This window comes from Numida meleagris, chromosome 3 (assembly GCF_002078875.1).
Source record: "Numida meleagris isolate 19003 breed g44 Domestic line chromosome 3, NumMel1.0, whole genome shotgun sequence".
Classification (NCBI taxonomy): domain Eukaryota; kingdom Metazoa; phylum Chordata; class Aves; order Galliformes; family Numididae; genus Numida; species Numida meleagris.
The window spans coordinates 2311093-2336785 of record NC_034411.1 but is presented as its reverse complement, the minus strand read 5'-3'; the positions used below and the strand labels follow the sequence as shown (position 1 = coordinate 2336785).

Sequence of the window (25693 nt, the reverse complement as noted above, 5' to 3'; positions counted from 1 at the left end):
CTGACCCCCGCCCCGGCCCCCATCAATCACCGATCGGCGGCCCCGCGCGGATCAATCAATGGTTGGGAGGAGGCGGCGGCGGCGGCTGCTGCTGTTAATGAACAATGTGTGAGAGCTGCGCCGAGCTGCTGGAGGTGTTAAACGAGAGTAAGTGCGGCCGCCCTCTCTGCTGCCCTTCCCCGGCAGTCCTCGCCCCGCGCCGGGCTCCCGCACCCCCCCCCCCCCCCCCTCCCCGCGGGCTGGGCCGCAACCCCGCGTCGCCTTCTGCCTCCGCCCGGCTCGGGCCTCCCGGGCGCGGGGTTACCTCCCGCCGGGGCGGCCATAACGGCGGAGCCCGCCCCGCTCCGCGGCTCCTTTCCCTCCTCTTCACCCGCGGCCTGGGGAGGGCTCGGCCCCTCGGGGCCTTCCGAGGAATCGCCGGGCGCGCGGGGCCGGGCGGGACGTGACGAGCTGCCGCTGCCGGCCGCGCATCCTGCCCGGCGCGGCGGGGCCTAGCTGCTCCGCGCGGTGCCGCGAGCTGCCGAGCGCTGGAGGCCGAGCCTGGGCCGGCTGCGATCTTCCGCGTAAACGCTTTCCTCCTCGTACGCCACAGTCGATTTAGAAGCGGATCGGTTTCCAATAAGCTGAAACGCTGAACGCTTCCTGAAACGGTGCTTGGGTAGAGCTTTCTTTCATTCTTTTTTTTTTTTTTTTTTTCTTTTTTTTTCCTAACTCTGGTGAGGCCTCGTCGCATGTGGTATTTGTTCTTTGCTGATAAAGCAGTAGATACTACGGTGGGTGAATGTTGGCCACTTTGTCGAAATATGATATTCCTTGGTGATCAAAAAAAAAAGCAAAAACGGGTGTGTATAACTAACTTTCAGGAAAGCCTGGAGATTGAAATATATCAGGTTATAAGGTTAACGTCGGAGAATTTTTGAAGTTATTTGCCAAGCCTGCAATTCTGGTATCTTGTTTTGAACAATTGTCGTGATGTTTGCTTCATTTAGCCTATGTTCCTTAGTTTTTTCAATTGCAGAGGTAGGAAATACGTTGGTATTACAGGCTGAGTGCTTCTTTAGGCACTAGGTACAGAACAGGTCTGTGTTACCAATGGTGCACTGATGACAATTTCATTGGAAGAGAGAACTCCCTTTACTTTTGATGGGCTGATGCATAATCATTGTTTAAACTTGATTGATAGGATCAAATAGGGAAAAAGAAGCAACGTTAAACTTGATATTTCAAGAAATCTCTGAATTTCCAGTATGAGTTTATTTTTAGAACCATTTCCAAGGTATTTGGGATGTAAGCATATAGATGTTTCCTTATAAGTAGGGCGGGATATTAGGTTGCTTTAACAGTGGGGTTTTGGGAAGTAGAGTATGGATAACTTAATGGTTCTCTGTAATTTAAGATAGAAACCTGCAATTTTTGAAAAGGAAATGTGGCTTTTCTAGTTACATCTGGGGGGACAGTTGTGTGCCACTGTTGCTGTACAGCACACTTCCAGAAATTCTGGCCAAATAAAACTTTACATAAACAGAAGTATTTTTTAATATGTGTTTGGAGGCTAAGATCTATGACGGCTCCTTGTGCAAGTACATTGTATGAAGAGTTAGAAGGGAGATACTTTTCCATTTCTTTTATAACTTCAAGTTGCATTCATTTGCATTTGGTATGTAATATTTAATCCTAGCGCACAAAAATAACGTCAGGTCTGGGTTTATTAAATGCTGCAGCAGAAATGAAAAGTGGTAGTGAAGAATGAGGTCATGCCCAAAATGTGTGAGCCAGAGGCTGCCAGCAGTTTCCTCTTCTGCCTGCTGAGCATTTGGGATCGCCTCTTCACTGCAACAGTGTTTTGAAGGAGGTCCAAGAAACATCATAGTTTGTTTTTGAAATGTATCGGTAAACTAAGTGTCTTTACCGAGAACTCGTACTGCCCTTTATCGTCATTTGTCCGGGTGTTTACCAAACAATTATTTGGTATCTGTTACATGACCGGTCACTTAGGAATTGAATTCACTATCATCTCAGTGTGTTCTGTAGAAGCAGCACATGGAAAGCTCCAGTTTTCTGAAGGAAAGTTACCACTTTGATGAGGACAGAAGAATGGAACTTAGCGGTTCTGCAAACAACTGGGCGTATTTTTATTATAAGAGTGTTAGTGTCTCCAAACTGTTAAAATATTAATTTCAAACCCCCAAACAGTCTGCAGAGCTGGAGTTTTTGTCCAGCAGTGGCCTTTGTGTAGGCCTGGGCTTGTGTCTTGCTGAAGCTAGTTATGAGATTCTAAGTCCTTAGGCCTGATTTTGTAACAGGTAGTTGATGAGGCTGCTTCTGTGGCATTTCTAAGCGCCAGGTGAATTCTTGTAGAATTGGAAGACTAATTTAAAATACACATTTTTTGCTAGGGGTATGGGTGTAGAGATGCTGAAGGTAGTTTCATGGCTATATTTATGCACAGCGAGCAACAGTGTTGCTTTTTCTTGCAGCAGCATCTCATCAGCATTTGACTGAAATGTGAAACACAGTAAGCTCACTGATCTTGAGGTAATTTGGTAAGAAATAGTGAAAGTTTCAAGTTGTTATGTGATCCAGGAACTCAATAACAGACAAAATACTCTATGAAAGTGCCTGGGCTTTAAAGTAGTTCTTGCGTAGCAGAACAATCTGTTGTTCGCTTTGAGTAAACAATGGAATTTCTTGCTGAGTGTTCTAGGTATACTAGCATCACTTATGTTTTCCCAGGCGAAGTTTTAATAGAAGTCTCTTTAAAATGTTAGTCCAAGTTCTCAATTAATCTCAACATAAACATTTTATGTAGCCTTACATTTAAACAGAAAAACCCAACCTTTTCTCTTTAAGATAAGTGCACTTACAAAAGACTTAAGAACGGATTCTTGTGGTGTAATTATAGGGGCTCATTAAAAAAATATATATACTTGCTTTCTGCAGGAAAAACGTAGAGGGCATTATATGCTTTTATGTTAATACATTCTATATCCTAATGTGAACCCTGATATCAACACTCTGTATGTTCCTTGGTTTCTTTGGATGCCAGTTCTTGTCAGTTGAGGAGAGATGATATTGAGTTTCATTTGTTCATCAGTAATACTTACCTTGCTGTGCTGTCCAGAGACCCTAATCAGGATAGTGCTGTTGTGCCAGCTACTGTGCAGATATTCAGATAGTCTTACCCCCAATTTAACTCAAAAAATAATAATAATAAAAAAAAGTAACATAATCGGGTATTTTTCTGTTTCCAGTCTCTTACACCTCAGTTCTGCAGGTGACCATCCCACTTGAGGCTGCAGTAATAGTTTCCAGGTTCCTGCAGAACCACACGATTTCTGGCTGCTAGTGCTGTGTCCTGTCATAAGAATGCAGTGCGTGATGCTCCATGAGTGCTGAAGGCTGCTGTTGTGTGCCTGGGCTACTTACAGCCCAAGGTGGAAATCAGTTCTCCTGCTGCTCCTGGGTCAGCTGCACTTGCAATCCTGGCTGTGATCCGTCCCAGAGAGCCTGGCCGGCTTGGATGCCTAAAAGGCATCCCAATTCCTTTTGGGACTGCACTTGGTGTGCGTGTACGCTGATGTAAAACTCTGCAGATGGTTTTGGTTTGCACTTGTTTTGGTTTTTTTGCCATAGTTTTATAAAAGTTAAACAAAAAGAAATGAAGCCAACCGCCAAACTTGGAAAAATAGGTTTTCATATACAGCAGCAGTCAAGGCTTTAGGTGGTGATGGTAGGCCTGTGTTGTTCACGGTTTCTGGAAACTGAGTTTGTTTTCTTCCCAGCATTCTGCTTTGCTTTCTTCACTGTTTGACTCTTCAGCACAACCTTTTTTTTGTCTAGGAGCTCTGAAGACTGATAAAATCCGTTCACAGTGATTAGCTGAGACATCTAAGTATTGTTCTTTTACACAAACTTTCAGGCTGTATTTCCCTTTTTTTAAACACTTTGAAAATCATAAATAATCAACAAGGTTTATTGAGGCACAAGTGATGGATGTAGACTAATAGTTTTCTGTCTGTCATCGCTGTCAGCTGGCTCGCACAGCTTACTCCAATATGATCAGGTCCATAAAACATTGGAGATACTGGAGTGTTTTGTTGCTATTTTTGTAGCTTCAGGAGAGCTTTTAATTTGGATGCTGAAGATGCTTGACCTGTTGTATAATTCTGGCATGTACAGAGCGCAAAGGCTGAGCAAAATTTTTTACCTTGAGGTAGAAAAGAAAGAAAAGTCTTCATGACAGTGCATTGTTCAGTTTGATCTTTGGCATCTGGAGAGGATGAACATTTAATATGGTAAATATTCCGATATTATTTGGGATATTGAGTACGTATTTTATAATAAGAATACTACAAATATTGCATGATTAGCATCGCTCAGTCTGTAAGAGCTGCTGTTACGGTGGTTGCCTTTAAGGCGTAGTATTGATGATTTGACTACCCGTAGGTTTTTGTGCAGATCTCAAATTTCATTTGACTGTTCCTCTTGTGTGGGACTGTATAGTTGTCTCTACTGCATGGTGCCTTTTTTGTTAGTTTTTTAAAATTTCCACTTCTCTGATATTTGTGGTATTTTCCTGTTCAGATCCTTTGCATAGAGACTCTGGAGGAGTAGAGTGTAACTTTATTACGCTAACCGAAATCTTTGCTTTCTCCTGTTCAATAAAGTAAGTTTTTTGGTTTTTCTAGTAAAATTCAAATTCAGTGACTTTTGTTTCCTTTTGTTTTAGACACGTTTTAAGGGGATGAGCAGCCAGATTTAAAGGAAAATTGAAATAACTTTTTCTTTGTAGCAGTATTTCCCGAATTGTAGTTATTGTGGGCTGTGCTGAAGTGTTACTCCAAATGAGTCAGAATAACATGAGGAAAAAAGAAATGGGGAGAGGAACTTAAATCCTTTACAATTGTGAGCTTTCTAAAGCAAAAGGGAAGGTGATACTAAGAGTACATTCAACTTGTTTGTAATTGCAAGGCAATTGGAAGATAAACTCTGATTGTCACAGCTGAAAGGCTTCTATTTTTAGAAAGATACTTCAGCTTTTGCTCTGCGCGGTGATTTTGGTTCGAGTTATCTTATGTGATTAAAAATGATTTTGTCCAGAAACTTTTCCTGTTACGGCTCCTGAAGATTGGTTCTCTCTCACTGCTCAAGCAGCTTGATGACTGATGCTGGGGAGTAGTTCCATCAATCCCATTCTGCTGAGTTTGGCTGTGAGTTACAGACCGTCAAAATGTATTTGCTGAGATTGTTCTCTTTGCCAATAGTGAAATCCTACATTGGAAATGCATTTATTTACAGTATGCTTAAAACTTAGGTAAGCCGTAGAAGCTAACTTTCTTACATTTTCTTCCATGAGATATTAAGGAAATTCATTCATCTGCTTGCAGTGCAGATTCTCAGTTGTTATGCTGTGAATGTTCTCTAGCTTCTTAGTAAGGGAGACACACAGGTTTTATAGTTATCCCTGCTTATGCGAGTAACTTTATGAAATTCAAGAAAGAAAAACACATTTTGCTGCATTTGACCTTACTTTAGTATTTGAATGTTGTAGAACTTCAGGTCTTCTTATTCCCTGAGTAGGAAAACTTCCTTTTTATGTTTTCCTTTTTGTACCTTTTGATGCTGTACAGCTTTTCCCCTGCAAGGATAGTTTTCAAGCTGCAGAAATCCCAAATTAGCCCTGAGACATGCCCACGCTGTTGTGTTTTAGCAGTTTTGGATGTTGTCAGTGCCAGTTCCTCAGAGACCGTTCTCTGATGTGAGCGCCCTTGCTGGAGGGAGCCACAGGGTCCTGCTGCTGGGGGGACGTGGGGCTGGGGCTGTGCTGTGGGTGGAGGGCTGGACCTCAGCGAGCAGATGCTGGCCTTGCTCCTCCCTGCCTGATGTTGAGGTGCCCTGGCTTTTGGGGGACCGGGGCTTTCCTCCTGCACAGAGGAACTTGTGCGGCCATGGGGAATTAGGAGACTCACTCTTCCTTTAAATTTGTAGAATTACTTTTTGCTGATTTTTCTCCTGTGTTAAACTGTAAGATATGTTTCTTCATTGTTGATACAATTTTTTAACTCGGGGAATTCAATTCCTTCCTGCTTTGATTTTTCCGTGTCAATGCAGTTTCCTTCTGTCTTCCTGCATTCAGGTAGCACTGAGTGAGAAAAGCTGGTCTTATTTCCTAGGATCATGCTCTGTAGACAAGTGATGAGCGGTCTACAATTTTGCATTTTAGAAATTGGAAGAGAAGAGCTGTGTTTACTCAGCTCCTGTTCTTGTATTTTCTGCTTTGACTGTTTAGCTTCATTTACATACTTGATAATGTTCGTACTCTATCCCGTGCCTCTTCGTTCTCTCAACTCTTCTATTAGCTGTCTTTCAAAGCTAAATTTCTGTGCTCCTAATTTCTTCCGTTCTGCTTGTTTGTATGCTCTTTCTGCTCTTCTCTGTCCTTCAGCTTGCTTTACTATTCAGCATTTCTTTATCCACAGTTTCATGCCTTCATATTATTACGCGGTTTCCTTTAATGGACTTCCATAACAACTCTTTATTCTTTTTCTTTCCTGTGTTCTCTTGGCTACTGATTGAGAGAAGATCAGAGATCAGTCCAGAAGTTGCCTCTGGTTGATGGTAGTGTTGCATTGGTGACTTGGTGCTTCCAGCAAGTCCTGTTAAGCCTGCCACTGTATGGAGGGGAGCTTGTTAGTGAGGGAGACAAAGATTCTCTATCTGAGTGATGTGCTTATATAAAAAACAAAACACCAGAAGACCATTATGACAGAAAAGTTTTTGTTATTTTAGTTTTACCAGCACAAGTAGAAAATAAATAAGGATTTTTGCAGGCTAAGACGTGCAGTTGTAGTCACGAGGATGCTGGGACAACCTGAAAGATAACATTGCAGTCTCGAGAAGCAAGTAGTTCCATTGATTATGGAATGCTGCCTACACTAGTGACACCAGTGGCTATTCTTTTCACTTTGTTTCTTCCATGGAAATTCATTTGCAGTCTGAATGCTGAACATGAACATACAACTGTCAGGATCTCTGTTTTTCTTAATACTTGATTGAAATACCCACCTTACTTGTATTTTTAGAAAGCTTTACTTCTGGAATTTGCCGGATCTGGAATGCTTGGTGAAAGGTGAACTTCTCGAAGAAGAAAGTAAATGCATTACTGCTATTTTTGGATAATATAAGAGGAAAGACTTAGGCTGTTCATCTGTGTGGACTGGTGTACATGCCTATAGAAGTCCTCTGGGAGATTTAGTGCTGGAGCAACTGTTTGAATATGAAACTTGTCAGAAGTCCTTGTGGAAGAGGTGTCCTTGAGTGCTGACCTTATTTTAGCTAATTTGTAGAAGATGTGTAAATAACACTGAAAGGACAAGACCATCGAGGTACAATTTCTAGATCTGCATCCACACAGTACATTGATTTCCATCTAGGAAGTGAGTAGCGAGGTTGTTGTTGTTATATTTCTCTTTTACCATACTCAACTGAAGCAACCTCCAATTCATTGCAAGTTGCGCTTGAGAGTTTTTAATCTGTGTAATTGTATACAGAAGGAGTGAAATGTTTGCTATGAAAACTGCAGTGAAGCAGAGCATTGTGATCTTGAATAGTTAGCCAAAAGGTTTGACACAGTCACCACTGTGAAGTACTGTGCAGATTGTTTACCAGCTGGAAATGTGCTTCTTCCATGCCTGCTGTGTTAAGGAGCAAGCAAGGATGGTTTCTTTTTTGTAGGTGCTTTTTGGCAGGTTCGTGAAGAATAACTGAAGCACTGGAGGGTTCTGCAAGCCTTGGAAAAGTGTTTTTGTCCGACTATGGAAGCACATCTCTTCTCCTTTCTCATTTTTTTAGAAGCAGTCCTCAAAACATGAAGTAGTTCTCTATGCTTAGTTCTACTTCTTAAGCTGCCAGAGGATTTTCTTGACAAGGCCATCTGTTAACCCTGTAAGTGTAGCCCTGTGCAGAAATAACGGGTTCAAGGAGTCACATAACGACCTGTGTGCTTTATGCTGTGTTTTGCAGCATTTACTGTCTTGGTTTCTCTGGTATCTTGGTATCTGTGCTTCCCAACCTATTTGGGGGGGAGTTTGGTAATTTGTCATGAGAGCTTAATTTCATTTTCAGGAAACAGTCTAGGAAACACGTAACTAGTAAGTTGTTCTGAATTGAAGTTATTTTTTACCACTACTAGAATAATAATCATTTTTTTTAAGTTGAGAGGCTGGGGGACTGGGCTGAAAAACTAAACTTTTCCAGAGTTCTCTTCTGCTGACAGTCCTTGCTTTTTGCAAATCTAGTAACCAGTTTTAATTCTAAATTTTCTGGTTATCAACAAAACCGAAAGTGCTTTCATGTCCACCCTCTTTTCTGCTCAGAGAAGCTATGAACAGTGCTAGAAGTGAACAGTGGCATGTTTGCAGGGAAGAACAACTCCAGAAAAGCGATAGAAGGGCCAGAATATCAGAATCTACAGGGGATGGTGTGAAATCATTTGTCTGTGGGAGTCTTACCTAATACATTCAGTCAGTCTTCATAGTCACCTGGTGTTCTGGTCAGGAGCTGTATGATGGAATTGCACTCTAGGCTAGCTGTCATCAGTTGACATGAATCTGAACAAGTTTCTTTTTTTTTTCTTTTGGTTGAAACTGTTGTAGGATAGTACTGGGGAATGTAAGCTCAGAAACTCCTTACAATAAGTTTATTTTCTTGGTTTAAGGATGGCCTACATTGTTTTTGCTGCGTTGACCAATCTGACTTTCACAGGTAGCAACACGCTATTTCTTAGAGTATAAAACAATTGTGTAGTTTTTCCTTTGAGCTACCTTTTTTTTTCTGGAATAACATCTAATGAAATGAAGCTTGCACCACACACTGTAAGTCTCAATGTTCTGTTGATGTAATATTTAACACAGACATAGTGTGATCAAGTTGGATCAGTTTTTGAGATCAGTTTTTACTGCTAACTGAAAGCTCACTAAGTCTTAAAAGCAATGTCAATTTGATGCTTTTCCAAGTGAGTTGGCTTTGAAGTTGTGTTTAGCCACAGGTACAGATTTTGATGTGTGTGAAGTTCTGATGCTTGACTTGCAAAATATTTGTATATAGCAGTGTAAGTATGATTGTCAGGGAGGGGGCTGACTGGCTTAGATGAATGTGGTCACGGGCCCTGGGTTTGCTCTCTTCTTGGGGGGGGAGGGGGGGCTGGGGAGTCATCTCAGAATTGCTTTGATCAGTGTGAACTTGCCAACAATGTACCATTGATGCCATTCTGACTCTCTTGCAAAATATTTGTATATAGCAGTGTAAGTATGATTGTCAGGGAGGGGGCTGACTGGCTTAGATGAATGTGGTCACGGGCCCTGGGTTTGCTCTCTTCTTGGGGGGGGGGGGGGGGGGGGGGAAGCTGTTGTTTTCTGTAACTGATTCAGCCAAGTAGTACAGCTGAACTAATTTGCAAGATTCCCTCTTGAAAATACAATGCTTCCCTAAGTATTTAATTTTTGCATTGCTTGATACTTTTAATTAAGACTGATAGAAAACCTCTTTAGCTTTTGAAACCTCGTTCATTAAACTCTACTATAAATTCTACGTATAAAACAGTTTGATAAAATTAGAGTTGTGTGTTTTCACCTCAAATCGGTATTTTAAAAAGTTTCAGAGCTGGAGAAGTCATTCAAAACCAAAGTCATTCAAGTTGTGATATATTATTTTCACTCTTTCGTAGCATAAACTTAGAAAATAAGTACTTGCATTTTAAACTGGAGGTAGGCAATCCTTAACAGAGCAGGCATTTCAGCACTGACAGTGTCAGCCCTCGCTTGGAAGTTCATTGGATAATTAGTGATATGGTAGGAAAGTCCGAATCTCACCTAATAATTGTCCAGTCCTGAATTAATTCCTTAGGAATCTTGGCAGTGGCCGTTGTGAAATACTTACGATGAGCAGTGCATCTGGGGTACACTGAGGTGATGTCAAGCAGAGTTAATTGTGTGGGAATATTACTTAAACTGTGCTGGAGTTTTTTTCTATTAAAAGAAGAGATGCAACAAATTTATTATGAAGATGCACACTTCCCAGAATTGTAACATCTTGTCTTGGAATCAAACTCAGGTTATGAAACCGAGTTAAAGCAGGACTCTGAAATACAGTTTTATAAAGCAGTACAATAATAATAGATTTTTACCTTAGTAACGTGTGACTTGCTTTTCTCTAGAGAAGCAGATATGCACTATCTTCACAGGTGGAAATCCCGAGGTAGCAGAAGCACTAAGAAGTGCAATGCAGAAATACCCTATATCTCTTTATGGCCGCCTTGCAGCTGAGGCAGCTCACATCAAACCTGAGCTGACAAATCCTTCTGCACCCAGGCCTACCCCGCCAGGATTCTGCTCCCCTTCGTAGGCTTCCATGGAAATGTAACAGCTCGGGCATTGCGCTGGATTTGAGCAGAGGCCTTTTGTGGTGCTGGGGTCCTCCCACCGTTGGCATAACCTGATACGAATTGTGGATTTCCTGCTCCTACCAAGTCCAGGCTGTATTTCTGTTGTAATGTTGTGTGGATTCAGCATCTGAACGCTGAACTCTGGCCTGCTCTGGGAACTGCATGGGTTCCTTGCAGCATTATGTCTTGAAACTTGCTTTGTCTGAAAGCTGCAGTGCTGCTCTGGTCCTGATCTGAGTTAAGCAGCGTAGCTGTGTTTTGTATTTCAGGTGGTATATCTAAGAGCTTATCTAGGTGATAATTCATCTGAGCAGTTCTGGGTAGGACCGGCTTCAGTGTCCCGTGTTAATTATCCACTGTTAATCAAGGTATGACTGCACTTAAAACAATTTCACGTGGAACTGTCCTCCTTGGGAGCAGTTGCTGTGGCATGCTGTCTTCAGGAAGCTAAGGGACATGTGATCATACTCGTAATAACGATGGATGCTGGTTTTAAGTGGAATCTATGGCTATTTCAAAGGAGCTTTTTAACCCAGAGTAACTGTGATGCTAGCACAGTGCAAACTTTGGGCTGGCAACCCTCTTGAAAGATGGGAATTCTTAACTGTTATACATCTTTTCAGTGTCAGCTCCTGCTGTTCTGCTCCAGACTGCTGTAGCGTTTTATGGTAAAAGGAGAATAGGTGTTTCATAGAGAAGAGGAGGGTGATAGAACTGAAAGAAAAAATGTATGCTCAGTAAAGAGAGTGAGATTCAAAAAGAAAACATTTTGTGGTGTTCTCTGGGAAATGGAGATGCGCAAAGATAGAAATTACCTAAGATCAGCTGTTTTGCCCAGTTCTGGTGGAGCTGTATGTTACAGGCACTGTCTGAACCACCATGGGAATATAGGGACACCCTATCCCTATGCTGTTTGTTGGAACACTGAATTAAAGTAAAACTCCTTGGGCCATTTTGATGTCTTTGAGGAGCTGTGCGGGTACGGAGTGACCAGCAGATGGCTGCTTTGGGGGCTTGCTGCTCTACCTTTTGCTTCTGTTCAGCTTCTCTGTTTCCATCTAAAAAAAAGCACGGTATTGTTTAGGATTGCAAAAATTTGTCAGATTTGTTGAAATTGCTTCTATATTCCGAAGTTTGGTTATGACAGATCAGTAACTTGATCGTGATTTGTTTTTCTAAGGAAATGAGACTTAAAAGATTTGATAATTCCTGTCTTTAAGCTATTGTGTTTCTGTAATACTTGCTTTGTGACTGCTGTATACTTTGTAATTACAAGTTTTTAGGAAATAAATAGATTTACTCAAAAGGATGGAATGGAAGCGTACATAGTTATTGTTATGCTGTGTTGCAGTGGTGTGGTGAAGGTGGGCATTGACAACTCAGTATCACGAACACATCGTGAGGGCACTTGGAAGCACCTCGACCATATGATTCCATATAATTTTATTACTGCAGTATTTTGAGTGATAGATCTGATTTTTTTTCCGTACATTAAACTGGCTCTTGAACAATATTTGTAGTACCGAAGAACTAAAGAGCCTTTTTAAAATGACAGTGTGTTCTACATAGTGCTCCAGCACTTTCTGGTTGTGTATATCCAGTCAGTATTCCAGTGCATTCTTATTTCATGGAGACTAAGGAGTAGAAAGAAGATTTTTTTCCTCACTGAAAAGTAATAGGGAAATTCTAACAGTTAAAACTATTCCCACTGAACTTTAAGTTGACACTGTCCTCACTGGTATTGTAAAGATCTGGAAGAACTCCAGGGAATAAATCTAAAGCAACCATGAATCTTTGATTTTTTTTTTTTAAAGGAGGTATTCCAAAAGATGAAGAAGAGAATGGGAGAGGTTGAGCTTTGTGGCTGTCGTATTATTTACTATTCGTTGTAAACAAAAACCCGTACAAATAATGGAAAACATCTCAATGCATGCATGCATGTTTCACTTTGAGCAATGGTAATTATACACAGGGTTATGTGTATATTTCTCTTAAGATTAGTATCATTGTGCTTAGTGTTTTCTTTTGCGTGGTTCTTTTTTCTTCTATTTTCTCTGCAGTTAACCTGCATTTTGACAGTGTTCTGTACTTTCCCATGAGAATGTGATATTAGATGAGGCTTGGGGGAGAAGGAAAGGGAGGAGAATCTGTATGCTACTTGTCCCGTTGTTGAATACATAGAAATTACAGTTTTATTTACTGAAGTGTTTTCTGTTTACTCCCTGGTGTTTTATTTTGTTTGAAAGTAGAGGAAGTTTACTTTTTAACAAGATTATTTTTACTTGCCATTCGATTTTAATACTTAGTGAGATAAGTCACCTCTGGATATGGGATATTCCTCGCAAGTCTTCGCATGACAGTTGTCCTCGTGGTCTAATTGAAGTCTATTCATCTAGCTCTGAAGTTCTTGCTAAAAATGCACTTATGGTCTGAGTTCTGTTTGTTCACAGCTGGAAGTACCTGGTCCCCTTTGCAGCCCATCAGTATTTTTCTCATCTTTTGTCCCTCTTAGGCTTTAGTAGCTTTATTAATAGACTTTTTTCCTAGTTTGGAGGATTGTATTGTTTTTAGTACTGTAAAATACCCTGAACCAATGAGCCTTTTGTTGAAGATGAGGCATATCCCTCGAGTTTTTAAGTAAAAAGGGAAATAACAGCAAGGAATGGTTTTTTCCTGAAATGCGCTACGTTTTTCTTGTTATGTGCTGTGGCCTCTTGTGGGCTACTTCAACAAATTGAGAAATGAAACACCTGAGAACTTACAGCTTAGAAAATGATTTTTTCAGCCAGAAACATCTGGCTGGAATTTACTCACAGGCTAGTATTTTTTTTTTCTTTCCGCTGGTTCCTTTTGTCTTGGATGGATCTTCTTTAGACATTTCGAGTTCTGCTCCTTTTTTTTTTTTCTGTGCTCTTTTTCTAGCAGTATCCTCAGTTTCTTTGCCTGTAGCTCTGGATTAAACCTAGCTGCAGCCGGCACATGTCCCAGGTCTGTGCACTCTGCGCAGTCTGTCCAGGTACACAGTGTATCTCACTGCTTATTTCTTCTAGTCTGCAAAGCTTGGTTACTAAAGGCAGATGAGTGCATGCTTCTGCTTGTCCCAACAGCAAGCAAGTATGCCTTAGTGCGTCCTGCAAGAGTTGCTTCCTTAGATATGAAACTAGGAGACGAGGAAAATTCTTAGCCACCAAATAAATTTGCAAGGGGGATTGTCTGAGGAAGAGTTTTTCAGAAAGTTGGACATGGCTGTCTGTGCTGGATTTGAAACTCTGAAAGTGTGGGAGACTGGAGAGACAGCAGCTTAAGGAGGATCTGAAGCGCACAAGGTGCTCGAATACGGGACAGAATAAAAAGACATACTTCATTTAAAAACCATTCAAGGTGGAAGAAAAATAGTTTGAAAGGTGAGAGATAGATCTGGGAGTGAAGTTTCATGCGGTAAGGGAGTCCTTACAGAGCTGACTAAAATCGAGAAATGCACAAGAGTGATGCATGCAATTGCTGCTGTTGCTTTTCTGTGTGTAGTTTTTTTTCCTCAGCAAGGAATTCTTGGAAAGGCTTCATAACCAATTTTTGCTGTACTTAAAGCTCCACGTGGCCTTAAAGAGAGGTGCTGTAAATCAAGAGCATCCACAGAGTTGATATTCACAATAAGCCAAGAACACTGAAGCCTAAGATTAAAGTCCTGATTGTGAGAATTTAAATCAGCTGTGTTGAAAAAGTCATTTCTACTATGGGATAAAAGAACTTCAGTGAAGGTTCATCAGGAGAAGCCGTGCAGGATGTGCAGCTGCCCCTTTTGGCAGGCAGTGGGGCAGATCTATGTATGTGCCACCTTGTCTAAGGGCTGCTCTGAAAGTAATGCCTCCTACTTGATGACATTGGCCCACAATGTCAGAGGTGGATGTAGGTGGTACGGTACTAGAGGCTGAACTTTCCCACCAATATTCTGCTAGATTTTGTTGTCATGTGTCAGATGGCAGCAGAGGGACAGTCTGACAAAATGGCATCTGACATGGCAGTGTGGATGAAGCAAAGGTGTGTCACTGAATTCCTCCATGTGGGAAAAATGGCACCCGGTGACACTCATCAGCGCTTGCTGAACGTTGGTGGAGACCCAGCAGTGAGCACAGCGAGGGGGTGGGTGGTGTGTTTCACCAGTGGTGACTGGGTCCACTCCACTAGTGCACATTCTTCTGAGCACAGCATGTGGGCTCTTGTTCATCGCTGGCAAAAAATGCATGGATCATGGTGGTGATGATGTTGAAAAATAGAGTAAATTCTCAGCTGCAAAACACTATCGAACAGTGTTATTGTACTCCTTGTATCTGTTGTAGTTCCCATGGAAATAAATAGGGGGCCTTATTTTTTACCAGCCTACGTAGATCACCTTAAATCCACTGGGAAACTGCAGCCTCTGTATGGTTGCTCCTGTTTTAAGCTTCCTGAATACTTGTAGGAACAAGGGTAATGTTATTTCTAGGTTTAAAAAAAAAAAGTATGTTGCCACTATATTATTTCACAGTGATTAGTAAATAAGACCGGTTGGATTTAGTCTACATGTGGGATGTAGAGTATATTAACAGGGAAACAGCAAGTTTAACTGCTGGGTGGGATGCCCTGGGAAACTGTCCTTAAGGGCATAGGGACGGAACAGAGCTGCAGCTCTTTAATGACGCCCTTCTGGGAACACAAGAGCTCTCCATCCCGCAGCAAAAGAAATCAAGCAGAGGAGGCGGGCGACCGGCATGGCTGAGCAAGGACCTGCAGCTTAAACTGAGGGACAGGAAGGAAATGTACAGAAAGTGGAAGCAGGGTTTGTAGGCTGGGAGGAATACAGGGCTATTGTCCGCATGTGTAGAGATAAGATCTGGAAAGCCAAGGCACAGGTAGAGCTGAACTTGGCTAGGGATATGAAAAAGAACAAGTAGGGGTTCTACAGGTACATAGGCAGGAGGAGACAGGCCAAGTGTTCCCCCTCTGATAAATGAGGATGGAGAAGTGGCTTCCTCAGATATGGAAAAAGCTGAGGTGCTCAATAAGTGCTTTGCCTTGGTCTTCACTGGCGGTCAGGCTCCCTGTGTCTGCCAGGACCCTGAACCTCGAGGTGTGGGTGAGAGGAGCGGATTCCATCCCACTGTAACAGCGGAACAAGTCCGAGACCTCCTCTTGAAACTGAATGTGTGGAAGTCCACGGGACTGGATGATATGCGTCCCAGGGTTCTGAGAGAGATGGCTGATGTGGTCACCGAGCCGTTCTCTATCATATTTGAAAAATCATGGCTGTCAGATAAAATCCCCGGTGACTGGAAGAGGTGATCCAAGACAGCCAGCATGACTTCACCAAGGACAGATCTTGCCTAACCAATCTGGTGGCCTTCTGTGATGGAGTGACGGCATCGGTGGACAGGGGAGGGGCAACGGATGTCATCTACCTGGACTTCCGCAAAGCCTTTGACACGGTCCCTCACCACATCCTTCTTTCCAAATTGGAGAGGTATGGATTTGAAGGATGGGTTGGCAACCCTGCCCACAGCAGGGGGATTGAAACTGGATGATCTTTGAGGTCCTTTTCAACCCAGGCCATTCTATGATTCTGTGATTTTAAGTTTCTCCTACTGGTGCATATAATGCATACACCTGTTGGGTTTTTTATACCCAGTGACACAAGCTTCAGTATTCCCATCGCTTCTAGACTCTGTACGCTTCGTGTGGCAGTTGTAGCTGTGGCTCAAAAGAGGGACCAATTTACTTACACTTCTGTACCTTATTCTTAAAAGAATGGAAATCTGAGTGTGTTTCAAAGTGAAAAGGCTGCTCTGGAAGATAGGTGTTACTGACCTACTTTGTAGCATGTGTTTTTAAGTAGGGAGAAGTGGCAAAGAGGCGAATTTTATAAATGTAAGAATGCGTATGGAAGGCGATACAAATTAGAAATGGGTTCACTGATGTTGAGTTATTGGCAGCCAATTTTGTCTCAAATCTTAATGAAAAAATAAAAGCAAACAAAAAGATTTGGTACCTTTAAGATCCCTATCGCTAGAGATTTGTCTTGTTATGGCAAGATTAACCTAAATTGTTTGACAGAATTGTTAATCTCTTTGGTGTTATGCTTTGGCCTTAGAGTCAAGTGTCTTGGTATCAAGTCATACTTGCCTGTCAGTCTGCTTGTTAATTTTATATTTTCTCTCAGCTTTACCTAGGGATCTTCCAAGTCTACTTAGAGACAGAAAAGTGAGTTTTGTTGTTTAATGGTATCTTCCTGAGGCTGTTCTTAGCTTATTTCTATGTGTGTGCGTGTAATGTGTGTGTGCACATGTAATATCTTTATTTCAAAGATGACAATTATTTATCTTGTGAGATTCTTCTGAAGTGATATTATCCTCAACATTACTTTCCACTCTGTTTTAGAAGAATATCATTAGCTTTAGCATTTGGAAATCTGCATTGATACATCACATAGGACCTCGTAAGGCTGATGCTGGGAAGGAGATTGAGGTAGAGGTAGGAGAGCTTGTTTTGTTGGAGAACTTTTTCCACAAAGGTTACTTTTGTAGTAGCTTAGTAAGCATGTAATGGTTATGTGAAAGATGGATGAAAGAACCTGGCCATTGTTCATGTATGTAGCAATTAGATAATTGTAGAACCACGTGGAAGTTTAGGGCAAGGAGGAAATGAGAGTTGTGCATTGATAGCTGGAGAAAGGTACATAAACAGTAAACATAATCCAGTACCCTAATGTATACAATTAGTTGATATTAAGTGGAGACTTCAACTACTGCTGATGTTTGCCTTATTAGAGTGCATCTGCATTTTGTTAGATGAGAGTGGGACAACTGATAATACCTCACTGAAAGTTTTTTGCTGTTGAATTTGGTACGTAACTGTTCTGGTGTCTGGCTCTAATAAATGCAAAGGTTTATCATTTTGCCACTTGGGGATTCATTCTGGTTAAATATTAATATCGACACGTGTATATTATTTGGTAGGAATAATCATCAACTAGTCTGAAATAACTTTCGTGTAGTTTGCACATCTGTTCTTAGCTTGATAGCTTCTTTTTTTCCACCCTTTGTCTGACTAGGAGAAGGAAGTTAAGGTCTCATACTCATCTCAAAATGCATACTTTCAAAATCTGGGGGGGGGGGGGAAGAAAAAAAAAACAAACCTGGCTAATGAGTGAAATTGTTGAAGATCTGTATATGAAAATATGTGTCCATCAGTAGTTCCCACTGGAGTTGATGTAGTGTTCTTCATGTTGAGCTGTCTTGTAAATTTAGCTATTTTGATTCCTGCATGGATTTTAAAATATCTCTACAAGCATCCAGTTCTGAAACACTTGTCTGCCCTTGCTGCTAAGGAGTGAGATTTTTAATCAAAAGCGTGCGTATAGGGAGCAGGAAATGTTCGCTTCTACGGTACAACCCTGTGGAATTAGAAATGCTGGTAACTAGGGGCATCTTTTGTGATTTTTTAAGGTTCATTTTCCGTGCTTGGAGAGGTTGCCATTAATCAATTTGCATGTGGGGTACTGGAGTAGAGGAAAAGGCTGTTCTGAGTGACTAATTTTAACAGCAGTATCCGCTATTACTGCGCTATTTCTGTTTTAAAGTTAGTTGCATTGAAACCTTATCTCTGTTTACTGAAGGGAAAAAGTAGGTAGATTTGGTTTGGTTTAGTTTCTAATATGAAAAGTTAATTTATTTGAATGTTATGTGTTTTCTTGCAGGAAAAAAAACTCTGATATAAAGCGTTGGATTCTACTCAAATAGTAAAGATAACGTGTAATTAAAGTATAGCAATTACATGAGCTTTTTTGCCCCTAATATGTTCTTGTTTTCCTTCAGTATCTGACATTGAAGGTGCTGATGGACTGCAGCTCAGAAAGGAACATGTGCTCAAGATATTTGCTTACATCAATTCCTGGACACAAAGGTATGATGTTTTTTTAAATGAGTTTGTGCTGATGATAATGGATCTCATAAAATACATACTGTACAGTGAATTTAAATGCTCATTTAATAGTGAATCATGAGAATGCATTTTTAAATGGGTGAAGACACTCCACTTACGTGATACTAACAGGCTTCTTTCTGCTTTGCGTCAGAAATTTGAGATGTATCCATCACTATACTTGTGCTGGAAGTAGGGGATGCTGAGTATTAACTATGTTTAACTCACTGAAGCAAAAAAACACAAAGTGCATTCAGAGGCATCTTTAGGTGCTGCAGCTCAAAGCCATCTTTGTATTTCCTCAGAGAGAGGCAGCACTCCCTATCTATCATTATTCTGAGTAATCTCATCTTGATGTTTTCTTCCCCTGTCTTCTACCCGCTTATTCTTCAGAAATGGAATATGTAATTTCTATATTATTGTAGTAGCTAGAGCTCTGGTTATGACCTGAAGTCTGTTGCACTGTATGCAACAGGAGAGAGGTCTCTGCTGCAAGATGACTACAGTTTATACAAGAGTTGCATTATTTCTTAGAGTTTGAGTGAGAGATGAATCCATCTCCAAGATTGTGTTACAAGCAAGTAACTTTGAATTTTTATCTTCATTGAAACTCCTTTGCTTATTGATTACATTTTTTCTACTTTCTCCAGGATTTCAATCCTCTTATTGAACACCTTTGTCTTTTGTACAAAAGAAACAAATGTTCCCAGATGATAAATTCTAGGGTTAAATATCTTGGGTGTTTATGCTCCCAGAATGTCTTTTGCATATCTAGCTATCTTAGCCCACACCTACAATTGTAGTACAGATTGTTAAGTGGCTTGTCTTTCCTGTTATATTGATGGAGCAATGATGTGTAGTTTTCCCATTGTTCTTTTCAGTGTTTGGTATGTCAGTAGACATTCAGAGGAATGATCTCTGAGTCTACCAAGTGAAGGAAGCAGAGAAGATAGAAGATACCCATTAACCATATGGGAAAAAGCAGTACTAATGTGCATGGGGTTTCTGTCTACCCAAATGCAGATAGAGGAAGTGAACATAAATACTCAATTAAAAAATGATTTTGTGACCCTACTGATTTAAAATTAAAATAAAAACAGTTCTTGCACAGCTAACGTGCATGTCATGCAGTTTAGTGCAGCAGTATTGATAGGGAAAACGAGGTGAGGAAGGGACTCGGGAACATTCTCAGGAACATTGCTTCTTTAGTAGTTCCATGACCTTACCTGTACGATATGTTATATATATTTTATTTGGAAATAATGGCACGTTTACAGGGTTTAAGGAAAGCTTTGTGATTCCAGCATATTGCTGGGTAGCACTGGCTTCGTTTGGACTTTATTGCCCTCATGGGTTGGTCTAATATTGTTGTTTAAATTGTCCTAACGTGAAGAGTCCTTTTGGTCAGTCCTCTGAGTATTCCAATTTGTCTTTTTTTTGCCCTTTTTAACTCAATAGAGTCCAGTCTTAATGAGATTTCAGCTACTTCAGGGAATCTTATTTTTGTTTTCTCTTTTCTTACAGACAATGTTTGTGCTGTTTCAAGGAGTATAAACATTTGGAGATCTTTAACCAAGTAGTATGTGCTCTTATTAACTTAGTCATTGCTGAAGTTCAAGTTCTGCGGGACCAGCTCTGTAAACATTGCACTATTAATATAGATTCAACATGGCAAGATCATAGTAATCGTGCTGATGAGCCCCTGAATGTAGAAAGAGACTCTCATGAGGAAGAAAATGGGGAACGGCAAAGATCTATAGAGAAAAAAACAGATTCTGCAAGAACTTGTATCCTGACTGAGGAGTCATCTGCAAAGAACACTGATGCTTTTAGCTGGAGCACTGATGAGAAGGAGAAGTTGTTGCTGTGCGTGGCAAAAATCTTTCAGATTCAATTTCCTTTGTACACTGCTTATAAGCATAATACTCATCCTACAATAGAGGTATATTTTATCTTGATACGTGTATTTAATTATCTTGTGATAGATTGCGTGTTCTTAGTAGTCTGTTTGCTGATATCTACTTCTGCACAGGATGGGCAAATTCAGCTCTCCGGTTTACTTCAGTAGGGTCTTACAAGAGGGATTTTTTAAATGGCACATACTCTTGCACTGTCTTGAAAATATGCCTGATTGTTACAGGTAATGCATTGATAAGTGTTGTCTGGAGCTGTACACTGAATTATTGTGCTGTTTAAATAACAGGAGAGCAAAAAGGGAACTGTAGTGAAGCCTTTCTTCCAGAAGATGACCTATTATTAATTTACTAACTTATTTTCAATATAATCTATGGTTCTAAAAGCAGAGCATCATAAACTAGACTTCATGAACTTCGTAGTTCATAAACTTCACTTCAAAGACCAGACTTTCTTGTTAAAATAGCTGTTTAATTTGCTGGAATAACAAAGATTTGTACAAGTAGTTTTGTTGTTTTGTTCTGCAGGTCTGATTTTTCTCTGTGGTACTTGATAAGCCTCTACCGCTCACTTTTTCTCTATTTTATTCTGAATGCAAAACAACAACAACAAACTTAGAACACTCTCAAACTCTTGGAAATGTTCCAGAATAAGTATTAGTCTGTTAGCATTTCCTTGTTGAAGCATGGAAAGGTTGGGTTTTGATTCATCTTATGATAGTCTGTTAACATATAAACAGTTCTTGAAAGCATTTCTAAACAAAGAGGTGTATGTTTAGTTGTATAAATAAAGCTTCTACCCAGCAAACTTTTGAAAGAGTCAAAGTGGGGAGTTAAACTACAGTTAAGCTAGTCTTTTAATTGTTTTATTCATAGTTTTGGAGCTCTAGAGCTCTGAGTAGTTAAGCTTGCATTTTAAACTTCATTTCAAATTGGAAAGACATCGTCATACATCACTTTTGTTTATGTAAGCTAGTGTGATCACGAAATAGAACGAGTTCTTGATGAACGGATCCTTCCACATCTGACAGTAAGTCTAGCCAAAATACTATGTATTTAGATGGGCAACACAGCAATTCTTTCCAGTGAGCTCTGTGAAAGCATGGGTATAAGTTAACATAAGTTGTTTCACAAACATGTGTCAATAGAAAAAGGGCGAAGTTTAGGATTTTCAGGTTTCCCATCATTCATCTTGGTTTGCCTTTTAAGCCTTAACTGTACATAGATATATCTGTAGTTCAGCCTTAGCAAATAGAAACTGAAGACGACTGATCTATTTGCTCAGTTTAAAATTAAAAAGTCAGTGGTTGCTTACCGTAACTAGTTTTGTAGGAACATACAAAGAAAAATTTTGAAACAGGTTTTCTGTGTATAAATACACTTGTTTCTTTTAAATGACACTTTCGTGTATATTTTTTCTTCTTTAATTTCACTTCCAAATGATAAAAGGATAGTAGTGAAATGCTTGGAGGAATTTCTTCCCCACTTTAAATGATTGGCCACAGACGCGTGGTAGATTGTGGTATTGGGAACAGCTGTCACTCTAGGCATGATATGTGTTGTGTAGATCATTTGAATTATTGAACATTATTTATTCATTAGCTGTGCTAAAAACATATAGTTTGAAGGGAAGCACAGACTGAGAAACACATTCCTGAAGTACAAAAGAATGAGGGAAAAGTGCTTTTTCCTTTTCTGCTTTTGTGTACACAGGAATGCATTATGGAGGTTTGAGAAGTTCTTCCTCTTTACTGGAGTGCTTTCTTTTAAAGGTTCCAGCATTAATAATTTTTCTCACAAACTGAGATATATATGTATATCTATTTATTTCTATATTTAAGAAACCCAAGGGTGCTATTTTTCTACAGTAGTAGTGATACTATTCTAATGTCAAAACTTTCTGGTACTTTAACTTCTTCAAGTTTAGAATTTAACTTCAGATTTCAGTATAGAACACACCTTAATTGAACTGAGAAAAAATTATTAATCCCGATAACAGAAATATTCTTTGATTTAAAGCAGGCTTGGACTCTCGTCAAGAGCTCATAAAACAACAACAACAAAGTATCTGTTTTGAGTGCTCTGTGTACACTTTTAAGCTAAATAGGTTCCTGGAGACTAGATCTGCCAGGTATTGGTGGGACAAGCCAGTGTAACTCTCTGTCTAAGCATTTCCTTTGTCCTGGCAAAAGGGAAAATTTCTGATGGAAAATAGACACCAATCTCCACTTTAGAAATTTCTTGTTCGAGATTCTTGAGTTGGACTTGCACAGATGGAGTCATCGAGTCCAGCAGGGTTTTACTTTGCCTACAAATGACTAACGAGGCTGTCATTTAAAAATTTCCAATGTAAGGCTTTTACATGGTATCATCTTCTGTTAATGATTGGGCATAAATATTTACTGTTGGTCTTTGCGTACACATCCAGAATCTTTCTGTTTAAGGACAGAATAGTTCTTGAAGTCTAATCCTCTTACCAGGTACTTTCCAAAGCGATTTTTAAACTTGACTATCTAGCAAAGGAGAGAAAGTAGCAGGTTTTCCCCAGTTTGGATGGTCTGAGTTGGGTAAAAACGAACAGTAAAATTTAGAAAAGGATATCAGCCCACTGTTGATCCTATAGATTCTGTCCTTAAATAACATGGGCAAGTAATTAATTAGTCTTTTACACATTTATGATACTTCCGAAGTGAGAAAATGAAGACCACAGAAGACAGGTGGGCTGCATATTAACAGCAGAAACTCCACGAACAGTTCATTTCTGACGGCAAAGTTAACGTTGCCTTGCAGAGGGAAGAAATACAGAAATGTGCTAGATACGAGGATAGTGCCACTACATTACATGGAATTAAATCAGGGTTACGTTACTTGAGAATTGGCAAGTGCATGCTCTTGACCCATGTAAAAAGAAGGTGGGTCAGTATAGACAGAACGTGTGCCTCAACTTTTCTTACGCTTAGTAGAAGGATGCTTTTCATTACATTTCTGGTAGGTTTGTTTTTCCAGAAGAGCACAACTGGTTGCGTTCTATTACAGGAGAGTTAATCTCAGGGCGTGAATGCTGAAGAATAAAACTTCTGTGAAGGTACAATCTGGAAGCAAACTGTTTACTTGTGTTGAAATCTACCAGTATTTTTGGTGTGCAGAAAGAGAAAGATCTTTGTGTGTATTTTTCATCATTAAATTCACTCTATTTATAACTGATTTGGGGTTTTGACAATTTAATATCCTTTAAGAGATCGTGCTTACAGAGTAGTTCAAAACAGTATACTCTGTTCATCAGTTTAGACTTTACAGAGCAGATTTGTGTAGGAGCAATTCAGAGAGGGGGAAGGGGAAGTTTTAAAAGTGGGGACACTTAAAATCCTGAAGATAAAAGAATAAAAGCATGAAATCCACTCCTGAACTTTGCACTGTCTGAAAATTCCTCCAGACATGAATGAATAATGAATCTGAAGTGAGTAAGCCAACTGTTAAGCAGTTCTTGAAGGAAGATGGAAAAAAAGAAAAAGTTATTTGAGTGTCCATAGTTCCCTAACGCTTTGGGATGTTGCCATCTCTGCTTTTTTGGGGGGTAAATCTTTTCAAGTAAATCTTTTCTTGAAAGCTAACCCTAATCGAGTACCCTCCACCTGAGGTTTTGTCCATGACTGACTTCAGCTAATATATTTCTTCTGAAGTAGTGGTGTTTTTTAATGCCACGTTAGATTCCCCTGAGGATTTCTACTGTTTTCTTATACAGTTGATCTTGAGGATTTCTCTGTTGAGTTTCACGTCTGCAAATACAGAAATCATGCTTCCAGACTCAGTCTCTCAGCCGTGACACTTTTAATAACTTTGCAGGACTCACACAACAGACTTACATGGATTTTTGACTTCTAGATTCTAAGTAACGTAGTTCACGTGACAGTTCTTTATTTTGTTCAAAAAAGCTAATGACATTTCTCATATTATTTCTGAGTTTTTCGCAATCAGAGTACTGAAGGCGTTTTCTTGCATACCACTTTCTGCCTTCAAAGCTGTTTTAAAAATAGCTGTAAGAGTATCACAAGTTCAGGCGTGACTGAGAGTTCATCAGAAGGAAAAGGAAAATAAAAGCTTAAATATGTTCAGTATGCTTCTAATTCAAAATGTTTGTATCACACTTCATCCATGTGAAATCACTTGCCTCCAGTATCCTGTGGTATAGCTTAAAGAAGCTTACTCCTGCAGAGGTATTTGAAATATACCCAGGAAACTTCATTTAAAAACAGCCTTATCTCGAACTTGCATTTTGGTTGCGAATGTCAGAACTGGATGTTTGGTACAGAAGGATAAGAAGAATGTGTACTGTAACTACCTGCAGGTAGACATGGCAATACTGTGGTAGTACAGTCACATCTTACTATAGTTTGACTGCCTTTTGCCCTCAGCCATATGCAGGATAGAGGCAATATAGGTAGCAACCCTAAGAAGGGAAGTTCCAGCTTTATACTGTCCAACAAGTGGCTGTTATGAAGGAGTAATGAAAAGCTGTCTTTCTAAATTCTCTTCAATTTAGTACTTCTGGAGAATGTTTTTCTCCTCACAACAGATAGCTTACAGATTGATGGGGTTCTAGGTTTCTTTCTTCCTCTTAGGTTAGTTTTAACCTGTGAAGAGTATTTAGGTCCTTATAAAATAAGAGATATTTTATTACACGTAAAATAGTATAGTAGTTGAAGTTAAGGAATTATAGCATTCTGATGGGAGCAAATAATTTGATAGTTTATCCCTTAGGTTATTAAATGTAGGATTATAGGCTATTTTACATTTCATCTAACTTAATGTGTCTGGTTAGATGTCTAATTTTTATGTAAAAAATGCATTCAAAAGCACTGAGATTAATTCTGTTCTGTAATTCTCATGCAAGTGTGTGACCAGTGTGCTAGACTCTCCTCTGCAGCATTTCTGTTGAAAAACTGGTGATCTTGAGGGAGTGAAAAGGGAAGAGAGGGTTTAAGGATTATCTTTTGATCCCAGCCACTGGGAGCCATTGCTGAGATGTTACCCTTAATGTATATGTTTGTGTGCTTATATTTTAACAAAAATAAATTCATTTGTGTTTTCCAGTGTGAAAGAGCAAAGCCTGAGCTTCTGGCTTCCTCTAAATTAGGTTTCCAGTTTTTCTGATTGACAGTAATATCTGTTAATGGTCACTTGTGTTTTATTCTAAAAGTATGTTTTTGTTGCTTATGTTAACAACATGTATTTTTTCTCTTTTTAAATAGGATATTTCTGCTCAAGAGAGCAATATACTAGGAGCGTTCTGTGACATGAATGTAAGTTGTCCAATTTTTGAATAGGTATACGTTTCCTAGAACCTTACAATAGCTATGTTCTCTATGTAGATTGCTGTTATGATAAT

The 25693-nt window shown here is 39.9% G+C and overlaps 1 protein-coding gene across 8 annotated transcripts in view; it reads left to right on the top strand.

Annotated features, from left to right (window-relative positions):
* Nucleotides 9-25693, top strand: part of USP34 (ubiquitin specific peptidase 34) — a 135820-nt gene continuing 110135 nt past the window's right edge. For 7 of the 8 annotated variants that reach the window (XM_021393029.1, XM_021393025.1, XM_021393026.1 and 4 more), the window contains exons 1-4: nt 9-147; nt 18289-18376; nt 19919-20336; nt 25557-25607. In XM_021393029.1, the coding sequence (XP_021248704.1) occupies nt 105-147; nt 18289-18376; nt 19919-20336; nt 25557-25607 (600 nt within the window). In that variant the 5' untranslated portion in view covers nt 9-104. Of the gene's footprint in view, nt 148-18288; nt 18377-19918; nt 20337-25556; nt 25608-25693 lie in introns of those variants that run through there. The other variant, XM_021393031.1, reaches the window with a different exon arrangement.